The sequence below is a fragment of the Saccostrea cucullata genome, unplaced genomic scaffold (assembly GCF_032062105.1).
Source record: "Saccostrea cucullata isolate Sc308-1 unplaced genomic scaffold, CSIRO_AGI_Scuc_v1 ctg4688, whole genome shotgun sequence".
NCBI lineage: Eukaryota > Metazoa > Mollusca > Bivalvia > Ostreida > Ostreidae > Saccostrea > Saccostrea cuccullata.
The window spans coordinates 200245-226515 of record NW_026924948.1 but is presented as its reverse complement, the minus strand read 5'-3'; the positions used below and the strand labels follow the sequence as shown (position 1 = coordinate 226515).

Here is a 26271-nt window from a genome sequence, read left to right as displayed (position 1 = left end):
ACCGGCAAATGGGGCGAGCTGATAAAAAATTAGAGGTTAAGAATCCCTAGTGCAAAGGTACATGTGTTTATTTTGTCTCTTAAAATTTTAATACAAAATCATTTTTGTTTAATCAGTTTTAAAATCTCATTAATTTTTTTATTTGATTTTATGGAATGGGAAATAAGAACTGAAATGATACTTAATTTGATATGTTACTATTAGTATATGATCAAATTGATCGATTTTAATTTTGCATGGTAAAAAGTTGAAAGGAAAACACCTTTAAATTGATTTCAATTGATCAGAAATCGGTGATCGACCTGTGATTTGGCTGTATTGTGTACATGTCTTCAGCCCCGGGGTAGAACGGGGTACAAATTGTATATTCCATGCAAATTGTAGTGGTCAGCGTAACAATGGGCACTAATTACCTATTGTTCTTCGTCTGCGGCTACCGATGTTATCAATAAACAAACTACCTACACTGTACATGTACTCTCTACTTTGGAACAATCATAAAGTTTACAGTCACACGAAAAAAAAAAAAATTCCGTAATATTGAATTTGATGAGGAATAAAATTGATAGAAAAAAATATTTAGAATAGAACACTTTGGTACTATAATAAAAAAAGAGAAGATATTTACATGTACATCATGTACGTTGTACAGATTTATTTTAATTATTATTTCAACTCTCAAAGATCTATCTTCAGTAATTAATTTCCTTTTTTTATTTTACGCATATTTCTTCAATCAATCAATCATTTATTTGAATCTTTTTACCATTTTACAATAGTATACATACACCACAAAAACATATAAAATGTAGGTGATTTTATACATAACAGTAGGTCTAAAAGGCATGAGTGAATAAGAAACTAAACAAAAAAATTTTGTAGGTTGCTATAAATGCGAAGTAAGGGAATTTAGGCCGGGGAGTATATTTTGTTTATCAGATAAAAGAATATCCCGGGGGAGGTGGTCACATATTTCAATTCTGAATCTCTGTTAACGATGGTTTTGGACCGGTAAATACGTAGACGAGAAATTGACTTCACTTTTTTTAATAAAAAAAAGTGTGCAAAATATACAATCATATATATATATATATATATATATATAAAGAGAAAGATTGTTTAGTGAAGCACTTTTTAAAAATAATATTAGCGTTAATTGTTCACAATTCAGATGCAGGGAAACTCCACTTCGCTTAATCCGAGAAAAAAAAAAACCTGAAATGTATGGATTTTGAATGTCAGAAACATGACATATATTGTTTATCGCACTCATGAATAAATGTTATAATTACTTCAGTTCTGAATTTTGTATGGTTCATTGCAATTGATTCTCTTAAATAATTTTATTCATGCATATAAAAAATTCGATAAGTATAATATCATTACTTGCATGACTTATAAAACACACAACTAAAGAACAGACCTTGTCCTATCGGCTATCACTTAAATGTAAACAGTATTTCAACCCCTCATTTTTGTGCTACAATCAAGTAAAATCATAAAAATAAGCACCAAGTCTGTACTGTTCGTTTATACAAAGGTCTCGGACAAAAATGGAATTAAAAAAAATTATAATCTCTGCACAAAATTCTAATTTATATGGCAGAATGTACTAATAATTGACCCGATTCTAAAACGAAAGTAGAACTTTTACACGTGGTTGACACAAGCACAATTGCATTAATGGAAAAAGTTAATTCAAGTTTTGATTTATTTTATTTTGTTTTTTAACTGACTGACCGCATATAACATGTTTAAGGAGTGGCGCATAATATTAGAAGCCATATGCCCATAGACTTAAAACTGTATACAATGAAAAAAGAATTTGCCTAAAGAAAGACGTGTATTACATAGACTGAAAATCACACTGCATAAGATTTATGTCATGTAGTGTACAATACTTAAGCCTTAACAAGAAATTTTACAGAGAGAGAGAGAGAAAGAGAGAGAGAGAGAGAAAGAGAAAGCGACACAATGATATAAAATTCGCAGGGAGGACATCGGAGAAATAGAGCGCGCTGTCTACATAATATATAAAAGAATTAAATTAAAGATGCTTCAATTTAATTATTTTACCCTATCACATTCTTCTATAAAATAACAAAGTGTACGCTTCGAGACTAGATTTTATGACAAATATCTAATACTGTCTTGTTAAAATGAGAGCTTAATTTAAAAGTAAATGGAAGGGGGGGGGTTATTTTCAACTTAATGTGCTGATGCATTTTCGGTTCTCCACACGGTAAAATAAATTGATATTTACAACCATTGACTGTATTGAAGTATTAAAGATACCCACATAAAGCTTTTGATGACAGTACAATTACATGTGAGAAAAAATAAGATATGGGATTTTTTTTTTAACTTTATGAACAAAAATTAAAATTTTTAAAAAAGTACTTTGGAAGAAAAACCACTGCAAATACAACAGAATAATTTTCCTCAGATGATGAAAGCTTATGTTAACATTATGGTCTAAAAATAATTATAATAAAATGAATAGCTGAAAACTGAAAACAAATTAATAAAAGGTGACTTTCTTTATTGAGAATAATTTATTTTGTAATTGAATGTAATGAATTTGTTAAAATACTTTAAAAAAAAACAACAAACAAATAATCATTTCTCAGGCTATTTTAATCCATTCCTAGGTTAAAAACAATGACCACAGTAATTATCAGTAAATCTCAGCATCGACAGTACCTCAACAGTAATTATCAGTAATTCTCAGCAGCGACAGTACCTCAACAGTATTTATCAGTATTTATCAGACTCCACAGTAAAAGACGACAGCAATTATCAGTATTTATCGGCAACAACTAAAATTATCAGCAACAACAGTAATAATAACAGTAAATATCAGTAATTATCAGCAAGAACAGCGCCGTATCAGTAATTATCAAACATTATCAGTAAAATTTGGGATTCTCAGCACTTTTTTCGTCCAGTAGTGCATGGATTTTGTAACACTTACGATATACCTTTCCTTTGGAATAGAATATCCCTGGAATTTTTTTTCACACTTAGAACATGTTACAAAAAAATTGAAATGATTTTATAAATAAAAGTTTCTTAGCATTAATTTTCAAGCAATGGGTAGAGAACTTTGCTGGTAAGTGTACTTATGAACATTTATTCTCTCGAATATATACTGGTTATATAACGCTTGGTACTTGACCTTATTGCTACACTTAGAAAAGGTTATATTACAAAAAATCATCTTATAAACTTTACTTCCTGGATTAATATTATTCTACATCCAACGTCATGGATAGGAAAGTTTTGTTGTTTCGTTTTCTTGTTGAATTAATGCTGATCGGGAGTTTTGCAACTGCATATGGTAAGATCGTATCCTTTACATAGTCATTTGTATGGAAAATGTTGAAGTTTATTTATGTTTTTGACCGATTCCACGAACACATTACTGTAAATCTAAAGTTAAAAAAAAAAAACAAGAAATGTCATTTTATTTAAAACAAGTCAAAAAAAAAAATAAAGACTAAAGATACATAAAATCAATAAAATAGGTGAGGGAAATATATTAGCCGTAGAATTGGTACACAAAAATTTAAAGTGAATAAGTACTGTAAAAAGAAAGATCTGTGTTCGCCCTTACGGTCGCACCGTCAACATATTACAGTGGAGCTTGTTTGCACAGTACAAAGAATAACTATGTTGCAATATTATTCACCTTTATTTAAATGCAACATTTCTAGTTATAAAAGAGAATTGACTCCGGACATTTATTTTAATGCAGCATCGATGTTAATGGAAATTAATGCTTTTCTAGTTAGATGGGGTGTAGGGGATGAAATTTAGATCTTTCAGAATTCTAGATCTATATATCATGTATTTCTTTAATCGCCATGAATTAATCCATATATATTTAGATAGATATCTTTCCTTTCGATTCACAGACAATATTGCATTTAACAAGACTGCCTGGCAACAATATCCATATCCTTTTTTTATTTTTCAATGGGGAGCCGATAAAGCTGTGGATGGGCAGTTTACAAACCGGGCAGGGTCAGGAGGACAGTGTACGATATCTGACAACGAAAAATACAATGCCTCCTGGTGGGTGGATCTAGGAGGAGTGCTTAGTATACATCATATAAACATATTCTACAGGACAGATAATTTTGAATGGGGTAATGTTTAAGTGTATGCTAGTTTAAGTTAATTATGTTTCATAAATGTTTTAAGTTTTCTTAAACTTTTTTTCTCATAGAAGTATATGATTGAGTACTTATTTTGACAATAAGTTCTGCATTATTTAGTATATATGTCCATTCTGCTTTTTGAACTTCTCAGAAAAAGAAGCTTATTTAAGTTGCATTCTTAAAAGAAATATTTTATATATATAGTATTAAGCCAAATAAAAAATATTGTAATGTAATAAATTACGTGCTGTTTACAAGGTAAGGGGCCGTCAATTTTAATTGAAGTTCGTCACCTGTAAAAAAAGAGGGGTGATGTTATTTTACTTTTGGGAAAATATTTTATCTATTGGGAATAAGTACAAAATTTCAAACGTATTATATACAATAAAAAAGGTTTTCTTCATTTGAAATTTTATCTAAGAGCTACATCATGTTAATTGTTAGTTTGAACAAGTATTCTCTAAAATTTATAACTCTTAAAAAGATTAAAAATCTATGTGCACCAGTGTTTGCATTTTACTTCATGATATCACATTTTAAATTATGAAATTTACTTTTATTTCCCTAGGCCCCCGAAATGGTTACACATCCCGATTCCTTGGATTTTCTATTTACATATCAAACACAACTGACAAAGACGAAGGCATTCTATGTTTTAAGGATACAAACTACACCAGGGCCACAATTCCGGATAATGTAACCATAGAATGTGTAACACATGGACGTTACATTATCTACTACAATGAGAGACTCCCGGGAGTTACCAACCCTGATGGGTATTCTAAATACGCACATAACGAACTTTGTGAAGTTGAAGTTTTTGGTAAGAAAACACCATCAACACAATTTATTTTGTAAGAATAAGTTCCTGGAAATTCTACACGATATATTACGGAGTATGCAATTAAAAAAAACTATCAATCGACAAAATAGTAACTGAAGAGCAACTTAGATATATTAGAAAGGAGTATTTACATAATTTTTCAGAGTTAATCTAGTCATTTTAATTTTATACACGTTATTTAAATTTTGATTATTCTTTTTGATTATACTAGATATTTGAAGTTTTTGAAGGTTATTTTTTGCTAATGTGATTGAAGTATATATACAATATAAATTTACATATGAAAGTATGCGTGCTATTTTTTCTTTCAATTAGAGAAAAATCTAATCATATGTAGATAAAAAAGAGGTGTTTGAGAAACACCATACAGCCAGCGGCAACAAAGTTCCTTAAAACAATTTATAGCATATAGGTCATAGTGAAGGTCACAAGTTCAATGGGGTAATTGAAAGAATATAAATAGTGGAGTATGCATACCTAATTTGAAGTTTCGTTCTCTCATGGTTCAAAACAGAAAGAAAGTTGAAAAAACTATTTTTAGCATAAAGTCACAGTTAGGGTCACAAGGTTGTTTACCTTGGTGTCATTTGAAAGAGCATAATTAGTTACGTACGCATACAAAATATGAAGTCTCTATCTTTTATTGATTCAAAAATAATGACGAAGGTTAAAATTGACAGCTGACAGACAAACAGACAGGACAAAAAGAATATAACCTTGAATCTATCTCCTATGGTTAAAAAATTATAGCGAAAGTTCGAAAGGGCTATTGTTTCATTAAACGGATTTAATTTGACATCATACTTTTACACACATGTATATATATCTAACTTTCAATCTGAACTGAATATTCTTAAGGACGGGAAAGATCGAACGATCTTTAAAGAACTCATAATTATATAAAAAAGGAGCAAGTATTGATAAAAAATCATTTTTTTTCTTGAATGAAGTTCAACTGAAGGATTTAAAAATGAAAAATGATAATTAACAAATGCTACCTTAATTTTTTTATGAATACAAAAGAGAAATGCATAAACTTTTTTAGCCATCAGTATTTTTTTTAAATTAGGATGTCCCACCACTGGTGTTTACGGAGTAAATTGCACTTTACCGTGTCCACAAAACTGTCAGGAGAAACATTGTAACATTGTGAATGGAAAGTGTTTTGGATGTGTTGAAGGTTACAGGGGTTCACGATGTGAAAAAAGTAGGTCAATACAAACGATCCTTAAAGAGTTATAATGAGAGATAGAAACAGAGGGAGAGAGAGAGAGAGAGAGAGAGTGAGTCATCGCTATATTGCTGTGAGTGTATCAATTTAAGTACGTTCATGTGCTGAAATTCATTTTATTTTGTGAAAAATTTTAGTGTAAAAATATTCAATTTTCAAATGCTTACATCTGTATATAAAATTTTAAAGCTGAACACTATGAGTGAAAAATTATATCCGTCATCGTAAATTGGACATTTGACATACACGAGGACTCCTGTATAGAGAGCGCGACTAGTTCAGTGTAATCAGTTTTTCCGGTATAGACAGACTAATGATATGCATCACTCGGTAGCGACAAAAAGAAGTGTTATACATCCTCTAAAACAAGAGATAAGAGACGAAAGACACTTAAAATATTTGTACAGGTCAGTGCAGTAAACATGAACAAATAAAACAGATACAAGTAACTGCAATAAAAGGAAAACAGAGGTATTATAAGTTAACCAACACGAACATTGGTTACCATTCTACACCGATACTAGACAATAAAGCAGTCCTGTGTAAAGAAATACAAAGAGGATACCATAATGGTGTTGATATCGTAGATCAACATATGGAAAATCTGCATGCCTATTTACGAGGGCCGTTCAAAAATTACGCAGACGTGTTGCACAGAAAAAATATTTGACGACATATCGGGCAAAATGTCACAAAAAATATAATGGAATCTTTAGTATATTGTAAACTGGTTTCAATTTTGAGTGATTTATCAGGACATATCATTGAGTCACGGAGCAGCGAAATCTTCGACGTTACGGGCATTATAAAAAAAAAACATATGTGATTGAGCTTTCATTTTCTCAACATTTTCCCAAGATTACCTGTACAGTTTGAGTTACCTAATCTACTCAACATCCAAACACCATTTCCTATCGAGCTTAAAATCTATTAATCAAGTAAAGAATATTCTTTTTTTAACCAAAAACTGCAGGTATTTATGAGATATAGTGTGAAAATGGTGACTTTCCATCATGTTCTATACAGTCCGGATAAGGTCTTTGTCGATAATCTTCTCTCTGACCTCCCGTAAAGCCTTTTACATAGGTCTAACGGTCTAAAATTTCATTTTGCAATTTGTGGGCGGATGTCACGAATACCCTAATTTAGTTCATGTTTTATTATGCATATTGTGGATCTATGTTGGCGAAATCTCGAGCATTACACATTAACAAATGTATGGTGCGCCATCAATTCAGGAGACGTCATTTTCACAGTCGTTTTCACGGGAATCGCATCGGGAAAAAATCACTATATTTCTGTTAGTATTTCAAATATTATGTCAGAAATCTAAATTCATAATAACAGAACAATATAAAGATATATTTGAGAAAATTTTCGAAAAATATCGCGAATTATAGAAAATTCATGAGTTAAATTTTGGATTCCGCATGCTTTTACTTCATTTTTTTTTGTCGGGCTCTCGAAGAATTTTTTTAAATACAGAAATTTCGCCTAAAATTAATTGAAATCTTTAAGGGAAATATTTCTATGAATTTTCATAACTATATGATGTCTGTAAGACTACATAATAGCACAGTCCGCATAATTTTTGAACGGCCCTCGTATGAGTCGTTTTAACCTTTTTTAGTTTACCAATTGTATTTTAAGGTATGTCACTCGTCAGCTTAAACAAAAAGTTCAAGAAGTTCATGTCTTATAATTAATTTTTTAAAAATATTTGAAATCAAAAATAATAATTAATCAACATTATATGAAAAAAAATTATTATAGATAATACTTATTGCCATGGTACATTTGATAAAATATAATAAAGGTTAAAGTATTATTCAAAAGAGTTTAAATTTGATCGCAAAAAGATCAACTTAATTATACCCTAGCTCAGTAAGATGCACACTGCTAAGCAATTTGAAAAGAGTTTCCTCTCAATAGTTCATTTGTAATATGTTAGAGGATATGTATCTAAAATAAAAGTGTTCAAGTATAAATTATTTGTACATCTAAAGCATTTTAAAGTTTCAAAGAATGCACGCGATATTTTACTTCTCAGAATGTGACAATAATAGATACGGACTTGAGTGTAACATGACTTGTGGTAACTGTACCAAAGGAGAACAATGTGACCACGTGAACGGAAGTTGTCCAAACAAATACGATGCAGGGGCACGAGGAGAAAAAGGTGACAAAGGTGAAATTCCGTTCCTTTATTCGCGCAATAATTTTATTAACTTATGAATGAAATGATTGAAAAAAAAATGTTTGAATTTGTCAATTTTGCTTTAATAGTTAATAATTTTATGTAACAAAACGTAAAATAAAATACATATTCTAGATATATATTCAAGCATTAGTACTACTCATCCTTAACTCTACTATTTATGGAACAAAAGTTACACTAAATCAAAAACAGACTGTTACACTAAAATCAGATTATAAGTGGCCAATATATAGGATTCACTATTTCCCCCCTACAAAATGTGACTAAAACATGCCACAACTTCACATTTTTCTTACAACGTTCATTCATTGCTATCAATAAAGAAATATTATTGTTTTTTTCTCTCCTCTACCTTTTAAGAAATAAGTAAAAATAGAAATCATAGTCGTTTTAAACTATCTTTAACCGTATGTAAATATGTACGAGGAACATTCAATGAATAATGTCATCGGTGCTCGGAAAGAAACAAGAAAAGCTTTTCTATAATTTAGTCTTAATGATTAAGCTGAAATATTGTCTATGGATTAAAACACATATCCGTAACATTTTTATTCAATTTTGATGTTTTTAGAACACATATTTGAGTATGACCCTTCGTATATTGGAATATGGCAGATCCTCTGATTTCTTGTACTTGTTTTTTTTCTTTATGAAAGGTGTTTTTTTAAGTTTTGGGAAATAAAACAAGTCAAAAGTTTAAAGTGCTGGCCAATATTGTAAACATTAACATCCCCGGAACTTCTTTACACTTCATTGTCTGTGGGTTTTTGGACGTTATCATGAAGAAATTTAATCTAGTGAATTCCATTCTGGCTCCTTCCTCTCATAAACCTTTCGTTTTTTTGCAAAAAAATTGCTTTCTAGTGTCTTCCAGAAATTTGAATTACTCCCCCAATAAGAATTTGAACAACAAAACCACTTATATTTAAGAAAATATCATATAAAACTGTTTTTTTCTCTCTAACAATTCTTTGCTCTTTTTAGGCCTTTGCTGTTTTGTCAAGTGTATCTCACTGTAAATTGTTTTGTGGATTGAAAGCAATTGGATTGAAGTTTTATTTTCTGTTTGAATTTCAGACAAACATTAATAAGTACAACTATTTATTTTTCACAACAATTGTTCAGATAGTCCTACACGCTGTCATTTTTACTCATTTTTCCAAATATTTGATGACCTTTGAGTATTAAACTTTTTTACTCTTAAATGCTTCTTTTTTAAAAACAGTCTGAACTATCCCCAAAACAATGTCTATCCAACTTGCTACATGTCTTAAATTCAATTAAACATACTCAGTGAGAATTTGTTGAATTTTTGCAAATATACATTGGTTGTTGTATGTCCTTATCGCTAAGGATGGTACCCATTTTTGATGCCCATTATATCATTTATGCTCATTTAAATCCACCTGTTCGTTTATTTATAAAACATACGTTGGTTGCTGTAAATTTCACATACTTCAGTTAATATATCTTTGGGATTTTTAACAAGTTTCACAGCACCTGTAATGAAGCTTATAATTTCAGACTAACTTACTTATTTCTGAATATTCATTTTAAATGCAGTATCTCGAGTAGCACTTTTTCCAGCGTTTTACAATGAAGATCTGTGATGAAAAGTGGTCAAATAAACTGTTATCACCTCATAAAAGATTCAATGATTAGAGAAAGTCAATCCTAATGGCATTGATTTGTATGTTGTATGTTATCGAGCTAATGACATTATTTATGGAACGCTCGTACTTTTATTTGTGGAACGCACGTACTTTTATTTATGGAACGCTCGTACTTTTATTTATGGAACGCTCTTACTTTTAGAAAATGAATGTTTACCTCTTAGTTAATGTGTACGATGTATGTGAGATTGAAAACATTCTGTATTTATTGTGGGTTTTCTTTTTTTTCAGTGATTAATGTATCCTTAAATCCTGATCAAAGCAGCCCATGTTGTTCATTTTTGTACGGAGTCTTAGCAATTCTGTGTCTCAGTCTTACACTCAACATATTCTTAATTTTCCGGTAGGTATGATCTTATGTTACATTTAAACTAACATTCAAAACTAGGTTTATCATGCTGTAAGTGTTATGAATAAGGAAATAAATCTTAATCATCAGTATTTTTTTCCTTTTTGTGTTGTTTCAGAAGCTACAAAAATAAGAGAAAAAAGAGAAAGAATTACAAGGAAAAAATACAAAAGATAATTCTCAAGAAAAAACACTCAACACAGAGATCTATGATAAAGTGGAAGACAACACAGGATACCAGGAACTGGGACAATTAAGTCAACCCTCTCATTATGACAAGCTGCAATAGCTTAGATTCGGACAAAATGGTTCTAAAATAGTAATTATAAAACAAATGCCTATATGTGTATTGTTGTAAATACTAGTACTTATATAAATAAAATGTTCATAACATCTATAGATCTGAAGTACATGTAGCAGGTAACTGTCTACATTGTGTTTTACGTTTGACTAGAAATCGACTCACAATGTCGGATACTTGTGTATCACGAACGAAGCGTAATTTTCATGAACATAATATTAATCATTATTTTAAAGAATACTACTTTCTGATTAAATATAAATAAACACCGTATGAGATTGTCAGATCTCTGTGTTTCCTCCGCTAATTTGTAATTGTTTATGACATTTGAGTTTTAATGCTGTTTGATACCTCCAAATGATGTATGCATATAGGGTTTTATTTCGATAGTTATCCAAAGTATATTCTTTAACCTGGGATAAACTTTTCATTTTTTTTAAACGCTAGGCTATTTAGATCCAGAATTAACAAGAGTTGTTAGTTTATAAATAGATTAAAAATATTCATATAAAAAAGTTTTATGTAAACATTATATTAAGGCGACGCATTACATTATGTGACACCTATTTTATTTATATTTTATTCAAGTGATTTTAGGGTTCATTGATACTCTGAGATACTGTGATAAGAGAGATAACTCTTAATGACATAGATGTATATCATTCCCTCATAGATTTGCCAAGGTGAATAGTGTTTTTTCCAATTTTGACCAGTAAACTATGTTATAATTGTTTGTATTTTACTTCTTTTGGAAAATCTTGAAGGTTAAAGCAACATTTTATATGAGTGAGCAGATGGTTTATGAACCTTAAACCTGGACCTTAATCAACATGGTGTCAGATTGTAGACTTGAATGTTTCTGAGAGTATTCTATAATATAACTGAATATCAATATTTTGAATCGTTTCTAGCAACGGTAAAATTACAGTTACAATTACTATGATGCCTGATATAAAACCCTTTAAAGGAGGCACTTGTAAGAATTCAGCTCATGCAGGGACGTAATTGTGAAACTGTTAGACTAAACATAAATTTATTCACTCAAATTGAAAGAAGAATTTATTTCAGATAAGGTCATTTCTTGGGGATTAAATGTAGAAAAAGGCATTAACAAGAAAATAAAGATATTAAATATATTTTTATTTTTATAATGATTGAAGTTTTAAGATGAATATCTTGTTTTGCTAAAAAATATTTGAATTTGTCCTTTGCATTCACGTCTTTAAAAAAAATTAATCAAAAATCATTTTTGCAGGTCTTAAACAACACTCAAACTGATGTATCCATCCGCTTTGCAACTTATAATATGGCCTTTTCATTAACCCTGAAATTTAATTAATTTTTTTTTAACAAATTATCTTCAATGTTGACAAGATAGAGTAAAAGGTGTCGTAAAGACAAATAATGACCCCCATCGAATAATGACCGGTGGTCATTTTTCAACGACAAAAAATGATACCCGTAGAAAAAAAATTTTTTTGTTGAAAAAGTGTCACAGGGGTCATTATTTTATATGTTAGTCCTGAAATAAAATTGACCCCCATTTAAAAATGCCCTCCTTTAAAGTGAAAAGAGATTCTTTTATTGTCAAGCAATAAAATTTCTTTTTAATTTCCTCCTTATAGCGTTTGCTTAAAGAATGATATTCCACTTGTTTTTAGAAATCAAACCATGCAACAATCAGGTTCCAATACTCTTCAATACAAAAATTAATTTTTCCTTCACTTCAACTTTTAGCTTGTGTAGCTTAGCTTTGGCAAATCCTTTTTGACAATGAAAAAGGAGGACATTTTTAACCCCCCCCCACAAAAAAATACGTTAAATCAAAACCAAAGAAATTACAAACAAAAATATAAATAAAACTCTACATTTCAATAATACCGAAAGAGGCTCTAAATCTAGATAAGATATTGAAATGAAGTTCAGCCTTCACACAAGTTCTATCATATCACATTTACTTTGCCTTGATGAAAGCATACTTTAAATGTTGGTGGGGTATAATTGAACGTATTGTGGCAAAGTAACACTTGAAAATCATAGAAAAGTTGATTATTTTAAGCTGATTTTAGTCCCTTCTTATAGAAAAATAAAGGTAGGGAGGTTTTTTTTGTTTTTCTTTTGTTGCTTTTGTTCATAATCGACTTTCTCCTAAAAAAGTAAGGGGGTGGGGTGGGTATAACACCTAAAACATGCTCTGTAAAGCTATGGGCTAGTGTAAAATACACATTCTCAGGCAAAAACTATACATGTACATGTAGACATAACCTTTTGATTTAGCACACAGTATTCATTACATTTCTAAATTCTTGTTTTACTCCACCCTTTTACCGAGTTTTGAGTATATTTTTCAGAGAATTTATTATGAAAATCAGTACAAACATTTTCATTTCTGTAACGTCTTCTTTATACTCATAATATGAAAAGTTAATTAAAGACTATTTCTTTTTATGTCCCAGTAATCGAAGATTCGGGGGTATATAGTTTTATCGTGTCCGTCTGTCTGTCTAGCTGTCTGTCTGTCTGTCCATCTGGTGGTCTGTTTCTCCGCAAAAACTTTCATTTATTGTAGCTATGCCTTTCATATTCAATATGTGTATATTCCTTGTGACAAGACCTTACTTTGGGTACCACCAAATTTTACCTTTTAACCTTTACCTTGGAATCCGTCCCATTTTACAAAAAAAGCCATTTTTTTTAATTTAATTTGGCTATAAATTTTTAACTGTAGATACTAATACTCTCATACTTCTCAAATGTAATCCTTGTTGCATTAAACCTTTCTTAAGAAACCATATGCGTCAACTTTGACCTTTGACATTTTTGACCTACTTTTCAAACACCTATCCTTAGCCACTAATTTTGAACAAGTGGTGCAAGGGCTTTCCGATTTTGCAGTTGTATTTTTTGTGAGAAGACCCTACTTTGGCTACCATTAAATTTGAATTGCATTTAAGAAAAGTTTAATCTTCGCTATGTTGCCATACAGGGGCATAGCTGTTTCCCAAACACATCTTTTTTTATATATAAGAGGAGTTGCGGATAACAGATGGATACCCCAAAGCGTAACAGACGGACGGACAGACATACCGATTACTATATATCCTCCCGCTTTTCAAGTGGAGGATATAATAATATGTGGTACTGCTGATTTTTTCTGTCAGTACGATGATTTCCACCATCGAAAAACAATGTTTACCTAACCCTTTAGGCTCGATAAATCTTTACTCCTTTAGATTCTGTATCATCTCATTGACCTTAAAATATAGCTTTAATCGTATGTTATGAGATCAACATATCATCAATTTATTCCAAATAAGCCCAGGTGAGCATTTTGGCCAATATGCTTCTTTATCTAATTTTTTTTGCCCCCTAAAATTTTCAGCTTTAATCCACAGGGAGTCATTTTTCTACGGGGGGCACTTTTCTTCACGTGGGTTTTGCAAATTTTTAGGGTGGTGACACTTTTTCTACGGACAAAAGGGTCATTTTTCTACGTCGATAAATAGCCGGGGGTCATTTTTTGCTGTCGAAAAATGACCCCCGGTCATTATTCGATGGGGGTCATTATTCGTCATTACAGGTGTCCAATTAGAAGACTTCATTTCTGCCCTTCTAAAACTAAAACAGTAACAAGAAGTCGGGCATTTGAACCTTATAGAGCAGTCAAGGCGCCCCTTGACCACTTGCATTATAAGCCCTCCCCACCCCCTATATATTCTTTTCCCATCATTTCTTGTATAAGATACATATGTCAGAGCCCTTTACAGTGTTGGACAAATCATTTTTCATATAAAAACTTATGTTTAGAAAAAAATTATAATGCGCAATTTTTTTTAAAATTCATATTGCCTTTTGTATCAAATACCCGTAGTCACTATTCATTAAGTTCTCCCAATCGAAAATGTGCAATACCAGAACATGGCCTATCCTAGTGTATTTATTTGTAATGCATTAATTTCCCTGATATCAAAATTAATGAAAATAGAAAGTAAATATTAACAAAATAAATCCTGCTATCTTCCTTATTCCGTATTGAGGAAAGGAAAATCCTTAATATAAGTTTATACATTTTTCCATTCATTTATTTTAAGATGGACAGAAGAGTGATCTTTTTGAAATTTTTTTTTGGATTGGTCATGGTCGTGACCTTAACATCTGCCTATGGTAAGTTTTCCCCTACTTTTCAATTTGAGTGTCAGCACAAGGTTAAGCCATCATCTATTTTCTTCTTTTCTTTTTAATACTAATTTGACTCTGACATGGCATCCTTTACTTTTACTGAGTGTGTTAAAAAATTTAACGGATTTAAAGTTATATGTTAAAAATCAGTAATGAATTCATTGATATACGACTAAATAACGAGATATTTTTTCTACACATCATTTAATTTCCACATATAGAAAACATAGCATTAAACAAGCCTGCATGGCATCAATGTCCCTTCAGTGACCTGCCATTGGGAGCGGATAAAGCAGTAGATGGGCGGTATTCAGACCGCAGTGCTCTAGGAGGACAATGTACGATATCGGGAGATGATCAACAAACTGCAACCTGGCGGGTGGATCTAGGAAGAGTACTCAGTGTCCGTCTAATTAATATCTACTACAGGACAACCAATGAAGAATGGGGTATTGATTAATCAAACTATTGCTATAATTTTTTTTTGAATTTTGCTTTAATGATACAATAGACATGTATTTTATATAGGGATGGCATTCGATTGGAGAATAGCTAATCGGTTAACCGCAATACGTTCCGACCGATTAACCGCTCAGTCGTATCAAGATTCACATTTTGAATTTACTTTTCATATCCATTAAAAAGCTAAAAATACGTTAGAAGTTACATTCTGTGTATTATTTTGATCGGGGAATTTCATGCACATAAGAGTACAGCAAACCTCGTTCAGTTCGAACACGGATATTGCAAAGTTACGGATATAGCGAAGTCATCTTGGTTCCCCATCTATATAAATTTAACGAATTTTTAATACGGTTATTATGATTACAGGTATAGTGAAGTATAATTTCATAGGTCCCTGTGACTTCGTTATAACCAAGTTTTGCTGTATATTTTATTTCAAATTCAATAGACAAGAAAAATTAAGATTAATCTGGGTAACGGCATGATATTATAAAACATTAATTGACACTAAACGAATTGACCAGTTACCCGGCGATTTCAATCTGGAGATCTATAATTACCCCCAAATATTCTTAATTATAAGACGTGTAAAACACTAAATAAAAATTCATGCAGTTCTTTCCTTTCCAAAACAAAAAAAAAAGAACGGATTTTAAGGAAACTGCGCTCAAATTTACATAATTTTAATTTTTTCCGACTAATCGATTACGGATTTTCTAACCGATTAGCATCGTTCCTACCGATTAATCGATTATATTAAAGGGTTACAAATTGTCATTCCTAATTTTAAAACACAGACATAACTCCCTTATGTTTGAAATCTCAATTAAACAGTACATAACGTGCTATATATCAGAACATGAATGAGAAATAAGTAAAAGCAATCATTTTTCAAACAACTTTGACTCAATATGTGATAATTTTACAGAAAAGGGTATCGATTGTATATCAAAATAAGTTAATACAGTCAGGTTTTCCAGAATGATCAGCCGTAAAGAGGAAGGTCGCAAATGAGTAAAGGTTGAAAACGGTCTTTTCTACGAAAATTAGCTAAATAATAAAAATGCATATTTTATATACAAAGTTCAAATTATTACATATGTAGTACGATATGTATTTTCTTGCAAGTGCACATTATGACGTCATATTATGACGTCATAGTTCTTTCCCATTCAGAGTAATAAAACAAATCAACGAGACAACGTTGGCACAAGGACATGTCCTATTTAATATAAAATAAACAAAGTATAATACAAAGTAGAATATTCTAAAAATTAATAAATGTGCTGCAAAAATCCTATATCCTTCTTCCACTAAGAAAATGTTACTAAACTTACACTGGACTGTGCATTGTTACCCTTCTTCTGATTCTGTTGGTAAAGATTATCTTCTTTTTTTCTTCTACTTCCTAGACGCCAACTTTGAAGCCTCATATTTCACTTATTTCTCAATTGATTTCGCTCAAAAATTAAAGAGGGTTTAGAAGTTACTATTCCCTATCAGAGTGTCTAAAATTTCAAAAAAATCACTTCCGGTTTTGAGTAATCCCCATTTATACGAAAATTAATAGGCTTTCGTTTCCAGACAAAGGCTCAGAGAGGGCTAAAGCTGGAGAAGAAATTGAACTGATATTAGATAATAAAAGGATTGAAGTTGTGCACATTGGTTTTTGTTTTTCGATTTCTATATTCAAAATGGCGCTATACAACGGTCAAAAATTAGAACGCCTAAAAGAGCGAAAATTTTCACATTTTTTGCTTTTTATCCTCTAAACTAAAAATATTTTGTTAAAACATATAGAACAAAATTTGTGCAGAATTAAAAGATCTTTCAAATGATATCTCGAAAAAAGGGTTGACCCCTAAATTAAGGGATCTAGAGGGGCCAAAAGTTTTATCCAAATATCTCAAAAAGTTTGTTATACGTCTAAGAAGCAAAGTTGTTCAAAATGTCAAGCTTTATCTATTGATGTCGTCAAAATTCGTCCGGAGACGTCACTTCTGGTAAACGGAAGTCGTCAAAAATGCATATATTTGCCGTTCTTGACAAGTTTTTGGGTAACATATGTCACAGGAAGCATAAAACTTAATTTTCTGTCCGTGAACATCACTTCCGGTCAAACCGGAAGTAGCCAAAAAATAGCTTATTTTTTTTAAGGTTTTGATGCAAAATTGAAATTATAAAGTGACTGGAGACGACGTAGCTCATTGCTTTCTTTTGTTGACGCCACTTCCGGTCAAAACAGGACGGAAGACCTACTCGTTGCTTTGCAACGAGCTTTGCTCTAGTTCAACATAAATCTGTACGAATAGTAACTAAACAATTGCAGTGTCGACATTTGTGTAGCAATATCTTAAATCCTTAAAATATATTGCTTCTCTTTTTACCCTGTTTCTGTAAAACAAAATAAGTAATGCTTACTCGCCAAAGCGATTTTGTTGATGTTTCTTATAAACATGTGTAGTAAAGGTCGAGTACCTCATAATATGACGTCATAATGTGTACTTGCAATCGCATGTCGTGGGTACCAAGAATGTATCATAAAAAAGTCTTAACACTTTATTGGTCGAATGTATAGCAATTATGGGTTTTAATTAATTAATTTGCATAGAAACCGCCATACGTATCCTTAACTCACTTGCGGTCATGTTCCAATTTTGTTATCAGCTTCATGTCAAAAATAAGATGCAGAACTATGTACTGACATTTTTATTCTTAGAGAAAAATTCTCGAAAAGAAGGTTAAGCAATATACGATCAATAAATCAATAAATCTTCATCTATATACGATGACGCTTCAGAATGAATGAAAATAAGTTGACATTCAGAAATTATCTACATGAAGTGTCGATATCTGTCGAAAACGAACAGTATGGAAGCTCAAAAGTAAATTAAAAGTGTAAAATGGAAGCAGAGCAAACAAGGACATCCAAAACATCAGATATGAGATCAATTGTCAGGGATGAGTGGGCATCCCCTCGGTCACATCCTTCTCTTCCTTGCTATGACCAGGAAATAATAGCAGAAACCGTGGACAATTCAGAGTATAAATAATGGACTAACAATTAGTATAAAAAGGTCAGACAACAACTGATATATATTAAATGATTTACTGTCATTCATTGTCACTCCGAAGAACTTGCGATGATGCAATGATACCTTTAAACGAGAGTGCTGATATTCTTGTTTCAACAAATTATTTGTCAAAAATCTACCTTGATTTAAAAAGAAACATTCATAAAGCTTGGTCTTACGTACGTATCGAATCAACTTAGAGATAATTTCATTTTTTCGACAATTTTGCTTCACGTGCTTTATAATAATTTTTTGTCGGATTTTCTTGACTTCTTGATTCGAATTAACCACTATCTTGTTTATATTATCGATGGAGTGTATGAACAAGCTCGACTAAAAACATACATCTTCTTTTTTAAACGATTCACTAAGTTTACAATGTTTTCACGCAAAAACAAGATAACTTGGAGAAACTTTCATGAACTTTAAAAAAAAATACTATTTCTTCTGCAGATATACCATAACTTCAATAAGATTTTCTAAAAAGAAAAAATTAGTTTCTTTGAATACTTTTTCTGAAGTGAATTGTGTGTCAAAACCCTTTTAAATACTGTTAACATGTAGTTAAAACATGCAAAATTATCACACAGAGTGACCTTCAGTTTCCAATTATTCATGCGATGAAACATTTTTTTTTTTACTCTCAATATTTAAAAATGCGTTCTAAAATGGCAAAATCAGAATGGATGGTCTTGAATAGACGGATGGGACCAATATTATCAATACAATTCAAATATATATACAAACATAATAAACATTATCATATTTTACCCATACTGATGTATTTTCATGTTCACTCATTTAGGAGTTTTAATATATTATACAATCACCTAGTTGCATTTTACTACATTGTACTTCAATATATATTTCATTGTACTTTACATTATATTTATGTCCACACATTGACTGAGTGTACCGCCTTTAGACAACAACTTAAAGACAAATACTACATGTATACACAATACTTTGTAAAAACACTTCTTTGTCTACATTATACACATAATCATACGATTATACTTTACTTATCATCAGGTTTCTTAACAACGAAGGACTTGATTAACTGCTAGGCACAATCTGATTTCTAAAGAATGCATTCGATTTTATTTCCTGTTAGAACCTGCTGAACAAGAGTAAAGGTATGGTGGACATGATGGGCCATAGATAGGCAACACTGTTTACTAATAAAATATATAAAACACGTATGTTCATAAATTGTGACATGATTATGTTGTAAATAATCTCTCGTTTCATATCAGAAAAAAAAAAATAGAATGTCTTTATATAACACACTTTAGATCGTACCATATGTAATATAAATCAGATTTTTCTGTTCAACATACATCCTTTAAACCACAAGCAAGTGATAAACGAAGTGAATAATATATTTAAACGTAGGCTGCAATTTTAGCTCAGGCATTTTTTTTTTGTTAAATTGAACAAATTAATTTAAGGAACGTGAATCCAAACTTGCAATGGATGAATTTTAGATTTTAAAAAAAGCAAAGAAATGTACTTGTAATCTTCTATGCAGAAAGTTAACTACTTTCTCCATAACCATATTTTAGATTCTAGCAATGGTTACACTGGTCGATTTCTAGGTATGTCTGTTTACGTTTCCAATACAACTGATAAACATGAAGGACATCTTTGCTATAAAGACTCAAACTACACTAGAGGTACAATACTTTAACGATAGAATGTGTAACACATGGACGGTATGTCATCTACTACAATGAGAGACTTCCAGGAGTTATCTACCCTCAGGGATATTCTCCATATGCATTCAACGAGCTATGTGAACTTGAAGTGTTTGGTAAGAGAACAAAGGAAGCAGTATAATTTAGGATGACATAATATGACTTTTTGATATACATTAAATATATAACAATATTGTGGTTCTTCCTACAGTATAAGTTATGCGAGAGTTGATCAAAAAACTCGTGGAATTTCTTTCTTAACTTTTAGCATGATTTAATGAAAGCAAACAACAGGCATATTCATAATATAGAGTCATAATGCAATAATATTGGAAAATTTAACCAATTTGTAATCACTAATAAGGTCATACGAGCTTTCTGAATATGGATGGTTGTAACATACTGGGGAGACTTCGACGTAACGTCAAGTTATATATGTCACGTCACATTTTTAGAAGCATACTGCCCTTATATCCAATATCTAATTCTACAAAATGCGGACCTTTTCTCCATTTTTTTCTCAAGAAAAGCCTGGGTATCCTCCTGCACCAACTTATCTTTATTTTTTGTCATATTTCAAAATACTCCCAATCTTTCCATATGATGTTCCATTTTTAGTAGCAATATCAAGAACAGTTCAGCAGCCAACAACGTCCAGTAACGCATTTAATTTGTTTAGGGGGATACACACTTCAAACAGAGCCTCCAAACAGCGACCACACCTTTACTCAACGTCAAAGGAAGTTCTATTTTTCTCAGATCTCTTATGCTACTTGAAATCCAGTGACTAAATGCATTTTTCCCAAGCCTATGTCAATAATATACGCGTTTAAGATGGAGTGATCCCGGGATTTTCACAAAAAGGATGACTTGGCCGAACTTTGACGTTATCTAACAACTTATGGATGAACAATGAATCATCAACTTATAAACTAAATATCCAGTAAAATCAGATTAATTCTCACACAAATGTTAATTAAAGATCAAGAAATCGTAATAATGACAATGTTTTCGTTTTATATACCACATAGCGCGGTTTAATTCTCATTTCACGTATTAAGAATTAAAATGATAAAAAACGCGTTAATGTCTCCCCCGCATTTCCAAAATTATCTTATTTTGAACAAAATTGTTCAAATGTTGCTCTCCGTCAGCATCTGAATGCGTCTCCACATGAGTGAAAAATTCTCACGAAGGACGTTAAACTAGATAAATACAATCGAATTTTGAATTAGGTGTGATTGAACATATTACTTACTTAATCTGTCAATATTCTTTACTTAATACCAATTCTAATGTTTCAAATAAAATTGAAAAAAAAAAAACGTAACGAAAATCTAAGAATTATGCGATGAAACATTTAGCTATAATTCTGATTTATTTTCAAGCATGTTATCCGGGATGGTACGGTAGAGATTGTGAGATAGAGTGTGGTAACTGTGGCGGTAATGAAACCTGTGATCACGTGACTGGGGTGTATCCTTCCTTGTGTCAACCCGGGTATCAGCAGCAAAAATGCAATGAACGTATGTAAAAGCATCATTTTTTAAAAAAAAATTATCCTTAAATGCTCAAACCCTAGACCCATCAATAAAAAAACAACAAAAATTTTAGGATTATTAAAAGCAAAATTAGGTTGCACGTGTGGCGCACTGGCCTCCATAAAAGTCATGAAGTAAGGTGTAGATCCTTACCTCACAGGTTCGAATCCCACTGTTTAATGTGGAGCTCAAGACTGATTCTTCTGATGAGACCATAAAACAGATCCCTTGTAGATGAAGGTGTTTGCACTGAAAATATACCTCACTGCTCAATGGCCATAAGTGTCGAGGATAGGACATATTTGCAGCTGTACACTGGCAAGTGGTTGCGTTTCCATATGAGTGAAATGATTCTCGAAAGTGACATTAAACAGCACATACACAAACAAATAGATACGAAGTATTTAGTGAATCAAACACAATGTATTATGATACCGCACTGTTTTCCCCATTTCTCTTTTTCATATTAATACAAAATACTGTAGATTCATTATATTTCGCGAGTACTATTTATCGCAAACTGGGTCTTAAACGTCAAATCGAGAGAATCATAATTCACGAATGGACAGTAGATCAACAGAATTTACATGGATTTTAGCACCATAAAGATAAAAGCGAGTGTTTTTTTTTTCGTGAGTGACACTTCTTGAGAAATTACGCGGAAATTGATTCCTCGCGAATAATTAGGAATCTGCAGTAACTTGTCGTAATTAAAAATCATCTGTTATCATAAATCATATATTTACATCCACTGAATATTTTCTCCTTTATTTCTTAAGAAAACCAATTGCGTTTTTCACTGCATGAACTACATTAGGCGTGTCGCCTGTACAGATTTCTTGATCAGGGACTGTTCCATCAATGAAACTTATAAAGACGTTCGCATCATTAATACAATAATTAAACTTTTTAAGCCATCTTTATATGATTATTTCAACAGATACAAATATAGACAATAAAATATCTTTCTTTGTTTGTTATTACTGCAGTTATTGCAGTAAAAAAAATACACTTACGCAGTTTATGTATATTTTCTGCAAAAGCTGCTTCAATTAACTCCACTAATAGCTAACAAAGAAAGCATTTTATTGTTTAAATAAATACAATCTGCGAATGATGTCATTAAAACCTATTTTCAGGCTGTTCTCATGGTTGGTATGGCGTGGAATGTAAAGAACGATGTGGTTACTGTAGAGGCAATAAACCGTGCAATCACGTGACCGGATCCTGTTCTGGATTGTGTGAACCCGGATATTATGGAGATCAATGTGTAGACAGCATGTTTTACCAACACCTTGCAAATCAGAAAGAAATGATTAAAATAATGAGAGAAATGCTTGCGTTTAAATTGCGCAGAGTTGAAATGAGTGAAAACGGCACTTCTCCTGAAGACTTCAAATAAAGGGAAATACTGTCTAAGTGAGAGCACTCGAACTTATTATTCTCACATGATTTATAGCTAACACAGTTTACATTGCATCTATGTACATGTAATAGTGTTAATTATTATTTTCATATTCGTCTTTGATCTACAAACGGAATTTATCATCTAACTCTTTTTGTAAAATGGCTTAACCAATCCTACATGAAATGATGTTCATGTAACATTTTACCCTGAAGAACATTATGAACCAAAACCATTTTTCTTGAACAATGAGTTAATTTTTCAACTGTTAGGCTTAAATGTTTCAGAATTAACATTTATTTTAGTTTTGCACCTTTGTTTTTTTTTTTAATGTCAAATGAAAAATTAATTTTTAGGTTGGATTGAAATGTATATAAACTGTAGATTTTTTTTTTGTTTATTTAGAATTTTTGGATTATTGTTCTTCAGTGTGCTTTTATGATTTTGAATATATTAGCAAATATAATTTCGTTTTTATCTTTCTCTTGTTTGATATATACGCATTAAAATTCAAAAGAATGAATGTGAAATGTTCTCTGCTGCACGTAAGTAGACAAAGCAAGTATATTCAAAACGTATACATATTAGGCAAGCACGTGTACGTGTTTCGTAAGGACAAATTGAGGATAGTTCGTGTGATTTTTTTTTTGAAAGTGTACCCTTTAATTCAATTTCTTTGACAGATTGTATGCAATATATATAACGTCATATCCACTGCAGTAAAGGATACATGTATAGAATGTATCTCTGTATTTTTTCGTTGAAAGTTAAAACAAGGTATATTTAATGCAAAAATGTATCAAGAAATTTATATAAAAGCTTTATAGATAAGTCCCCATATATGTTATGATATATTGTCATTTAAAACTCTTGATACTACTCCCTATGTTATTTTCATATCAGTTTGAAATAATATAATTTTAGAAAATGGTGTCAGAAGTGCCGACTCTTCAGCAAACATTGCATTATAAGAAGGCATTTATTTTGTTAGCATATATCCTACACCGTTATGTAGTGATGACAAGATACACGTTTGTAAAAGCCTTGTGACTGATAAATTTAAGTACATGCAATGATGTTTTCTGATGCTATATCAAACACGTTGGAACTGCAAACAAAGAAAATAACAAAAAATATACGCCAGATATGTGTCATACGACTTCGTCCAGGGTGATATAATTATGCTTGTGGAGCAATACTTCTTAAACTAAATTTCAAGTGTTTAAAGAACTTTTTAGAACAGATGCTAAGTGAAATGGAAAGGATTAAAAATAAACATAATGACAATATATCTTTGAGGTCACAATTTTGATAAAGTTGCCCCGTATTCATGAATATTTTGATTTTAGAATTAAGTAACATAATTTTTTATTAAATTTCATTAAATCACAATAACGACAATACACACTTGAACAAATAAATATTTTAATATACATGTATTAAAACAGGTATTCTCAAAGGTACGTGTAAACATGTAAAAAAAATCAGCTTAATCTTAAAGGCCTTATTAATCCCCAATTTAGTCTCCAAAATATAATAAGTTTAAATCGTCTTTTCAATCAGATAAAAATATTACAAAAAGAAATTTCTTAACGTAACTTTTAGTTTCCCCTATCTATTTCCCCATTAAACATACTTGTATGTATTTGCTATTAATTTATAGGGTTTTTGAATATATATATATTAGTGAACGTTCGCAAGAGTTGATTCTACTAGTACACGAGCTTGTTGGACAATTTTATGTTATGGAAGCATTTGGAAAGTTAAGGAAACTTTATAATAGTGACATTAAGTAAAATATTGTTTATGCATGCATTAAAAACAAGAACACAAAATACAAAGGAACATGCCTCACCGGATATTTTTCAAGCGTATTTATCCGCATTTTAAGTACTCTGTGAAGATGACTTCATAGGAAAACAGAGAGTAGTTAATAAATTTAAGCCACAATATTAATGACACAAATATATGTCAACAAAAGTAACGTAATTGGGTTTCTTACTAAATCAACAAACCTTTTCATGGAAATCTTTTCCCAATTCAATGATCTGTTTTGTTTACCAAGCAAACCGTTAAACGTACATAAGAAAAAAAATGCATAAATAGCTGCGAAGTCTCAAAAACTTTTAATTTGCACTTCTAGCAATCAAACTGACCCTTATCAGAGAGCATGGGTGGAGGAGCCTTGCTGGCGTATAATTTTTTTATTGTTGGATTTATTTTAACAGGAAATGTTATATCTGCCTACGGTAGGATGCATTCAATTTTTCAGATATTTTTTATTCAAATATTGCTCTCTCTCTATTTCTCTCTCTCTCTCTCTCTCTCTCTCTCTCTCTCTCTCTCTCTCTCTCTCTCTCTCTTACATCCACTTACAAGAAAGATGCATTATAGAAGTATAGCAAAATTAATTTACAATCAATTACAAGAACAAATTTTATGTCAATATCGTCGATATGGACAACACCATGACGATATCGTATATATCATGATATACACATTTATTTTTAAAATTGAGTTATAACACAATTATACATGGTCAAAAACGAAGTCAGCAAAATTTCAGTATTGACATGAAAATGTGAATAAAATGACAAACAAAAAGTCAGTGGTTGTTGTTGCCTTACGGAAGATTTAGATGTTTTTTGTTAGGGTACGTTTGTGTTAGTAAAACTGTTTTCAAAACTCACGATTCGATATCGAAACGATATCGACGATATTAACAGTTAGTCCAACTAATAATAGGAAGTACACCCGCACAAGCGTTGCGTAAAGACCTACAGCCACAGAAGTAGTGGCGATATGATTATATATCGATCCGATATCGACGATATTGATGGCAAGTACAATCGTCACCCATGCAAACTACATGTTACAAGGATCTTAACATAAAACACAAGTCATACATATTCGCATCTGAAAGGACGCTACTAAATAAGGGGGTGAGCAAACATGATCCGATATCGAACCGATCTCCACAATATCGCTGTTATCGACAGCAAAAGGAAATTTTTTTTTCCGTGTTAGTATTCAGGTAACTCATGTTCAAAAGCATACTATAAAGGGCTGTTATCTTAATTTATTGAGCAATTTTAATGTGATGTCGACTTTATATTGTGATATTGACAGTG

At 31.3% G+C, this 26271-nt stretch overlaps 1 protein-coding gene across 2 annotated transcripts in view; it reads left to right on the top strand.

Moving 5' to 3' along the window:
• Positions 1-3229: 3229 nt before the first annotated feature.
• The window catches only part of LOC134267690 (multiple epidermal growth factor-like domains protein 10), a 130633-nt gene continuing 107591 nt past the window's right edge, over positions 3230-26271 (top strand). Inside the window, exons 1-5 of one of the 2 annotated variants that reach the window (XM_062749908.1) lie at positions 3230-3340; positions 3918-4151; positions 4732-4986; positions 6077-6214; positions 8289-8426. In XM_062749908.1, coding sequence (XP_062605892.1) covers positions 3268-3340; positions 3918-4151; positions 4732-4986; positions 6077-6214; positions 8289-8426 — 838 coding nt within the window. In that variant the 5' untranslated portion in view covers positions 3230-3267. The remainder of the gene's footprint in view (positions 3341-3917; positions 4152-4731; positions 4987-6076; positions 6215-8288; positions 8427-26271) is intronic. The other variant, XM_062749909.1, reaches the window with a different exon arrangement.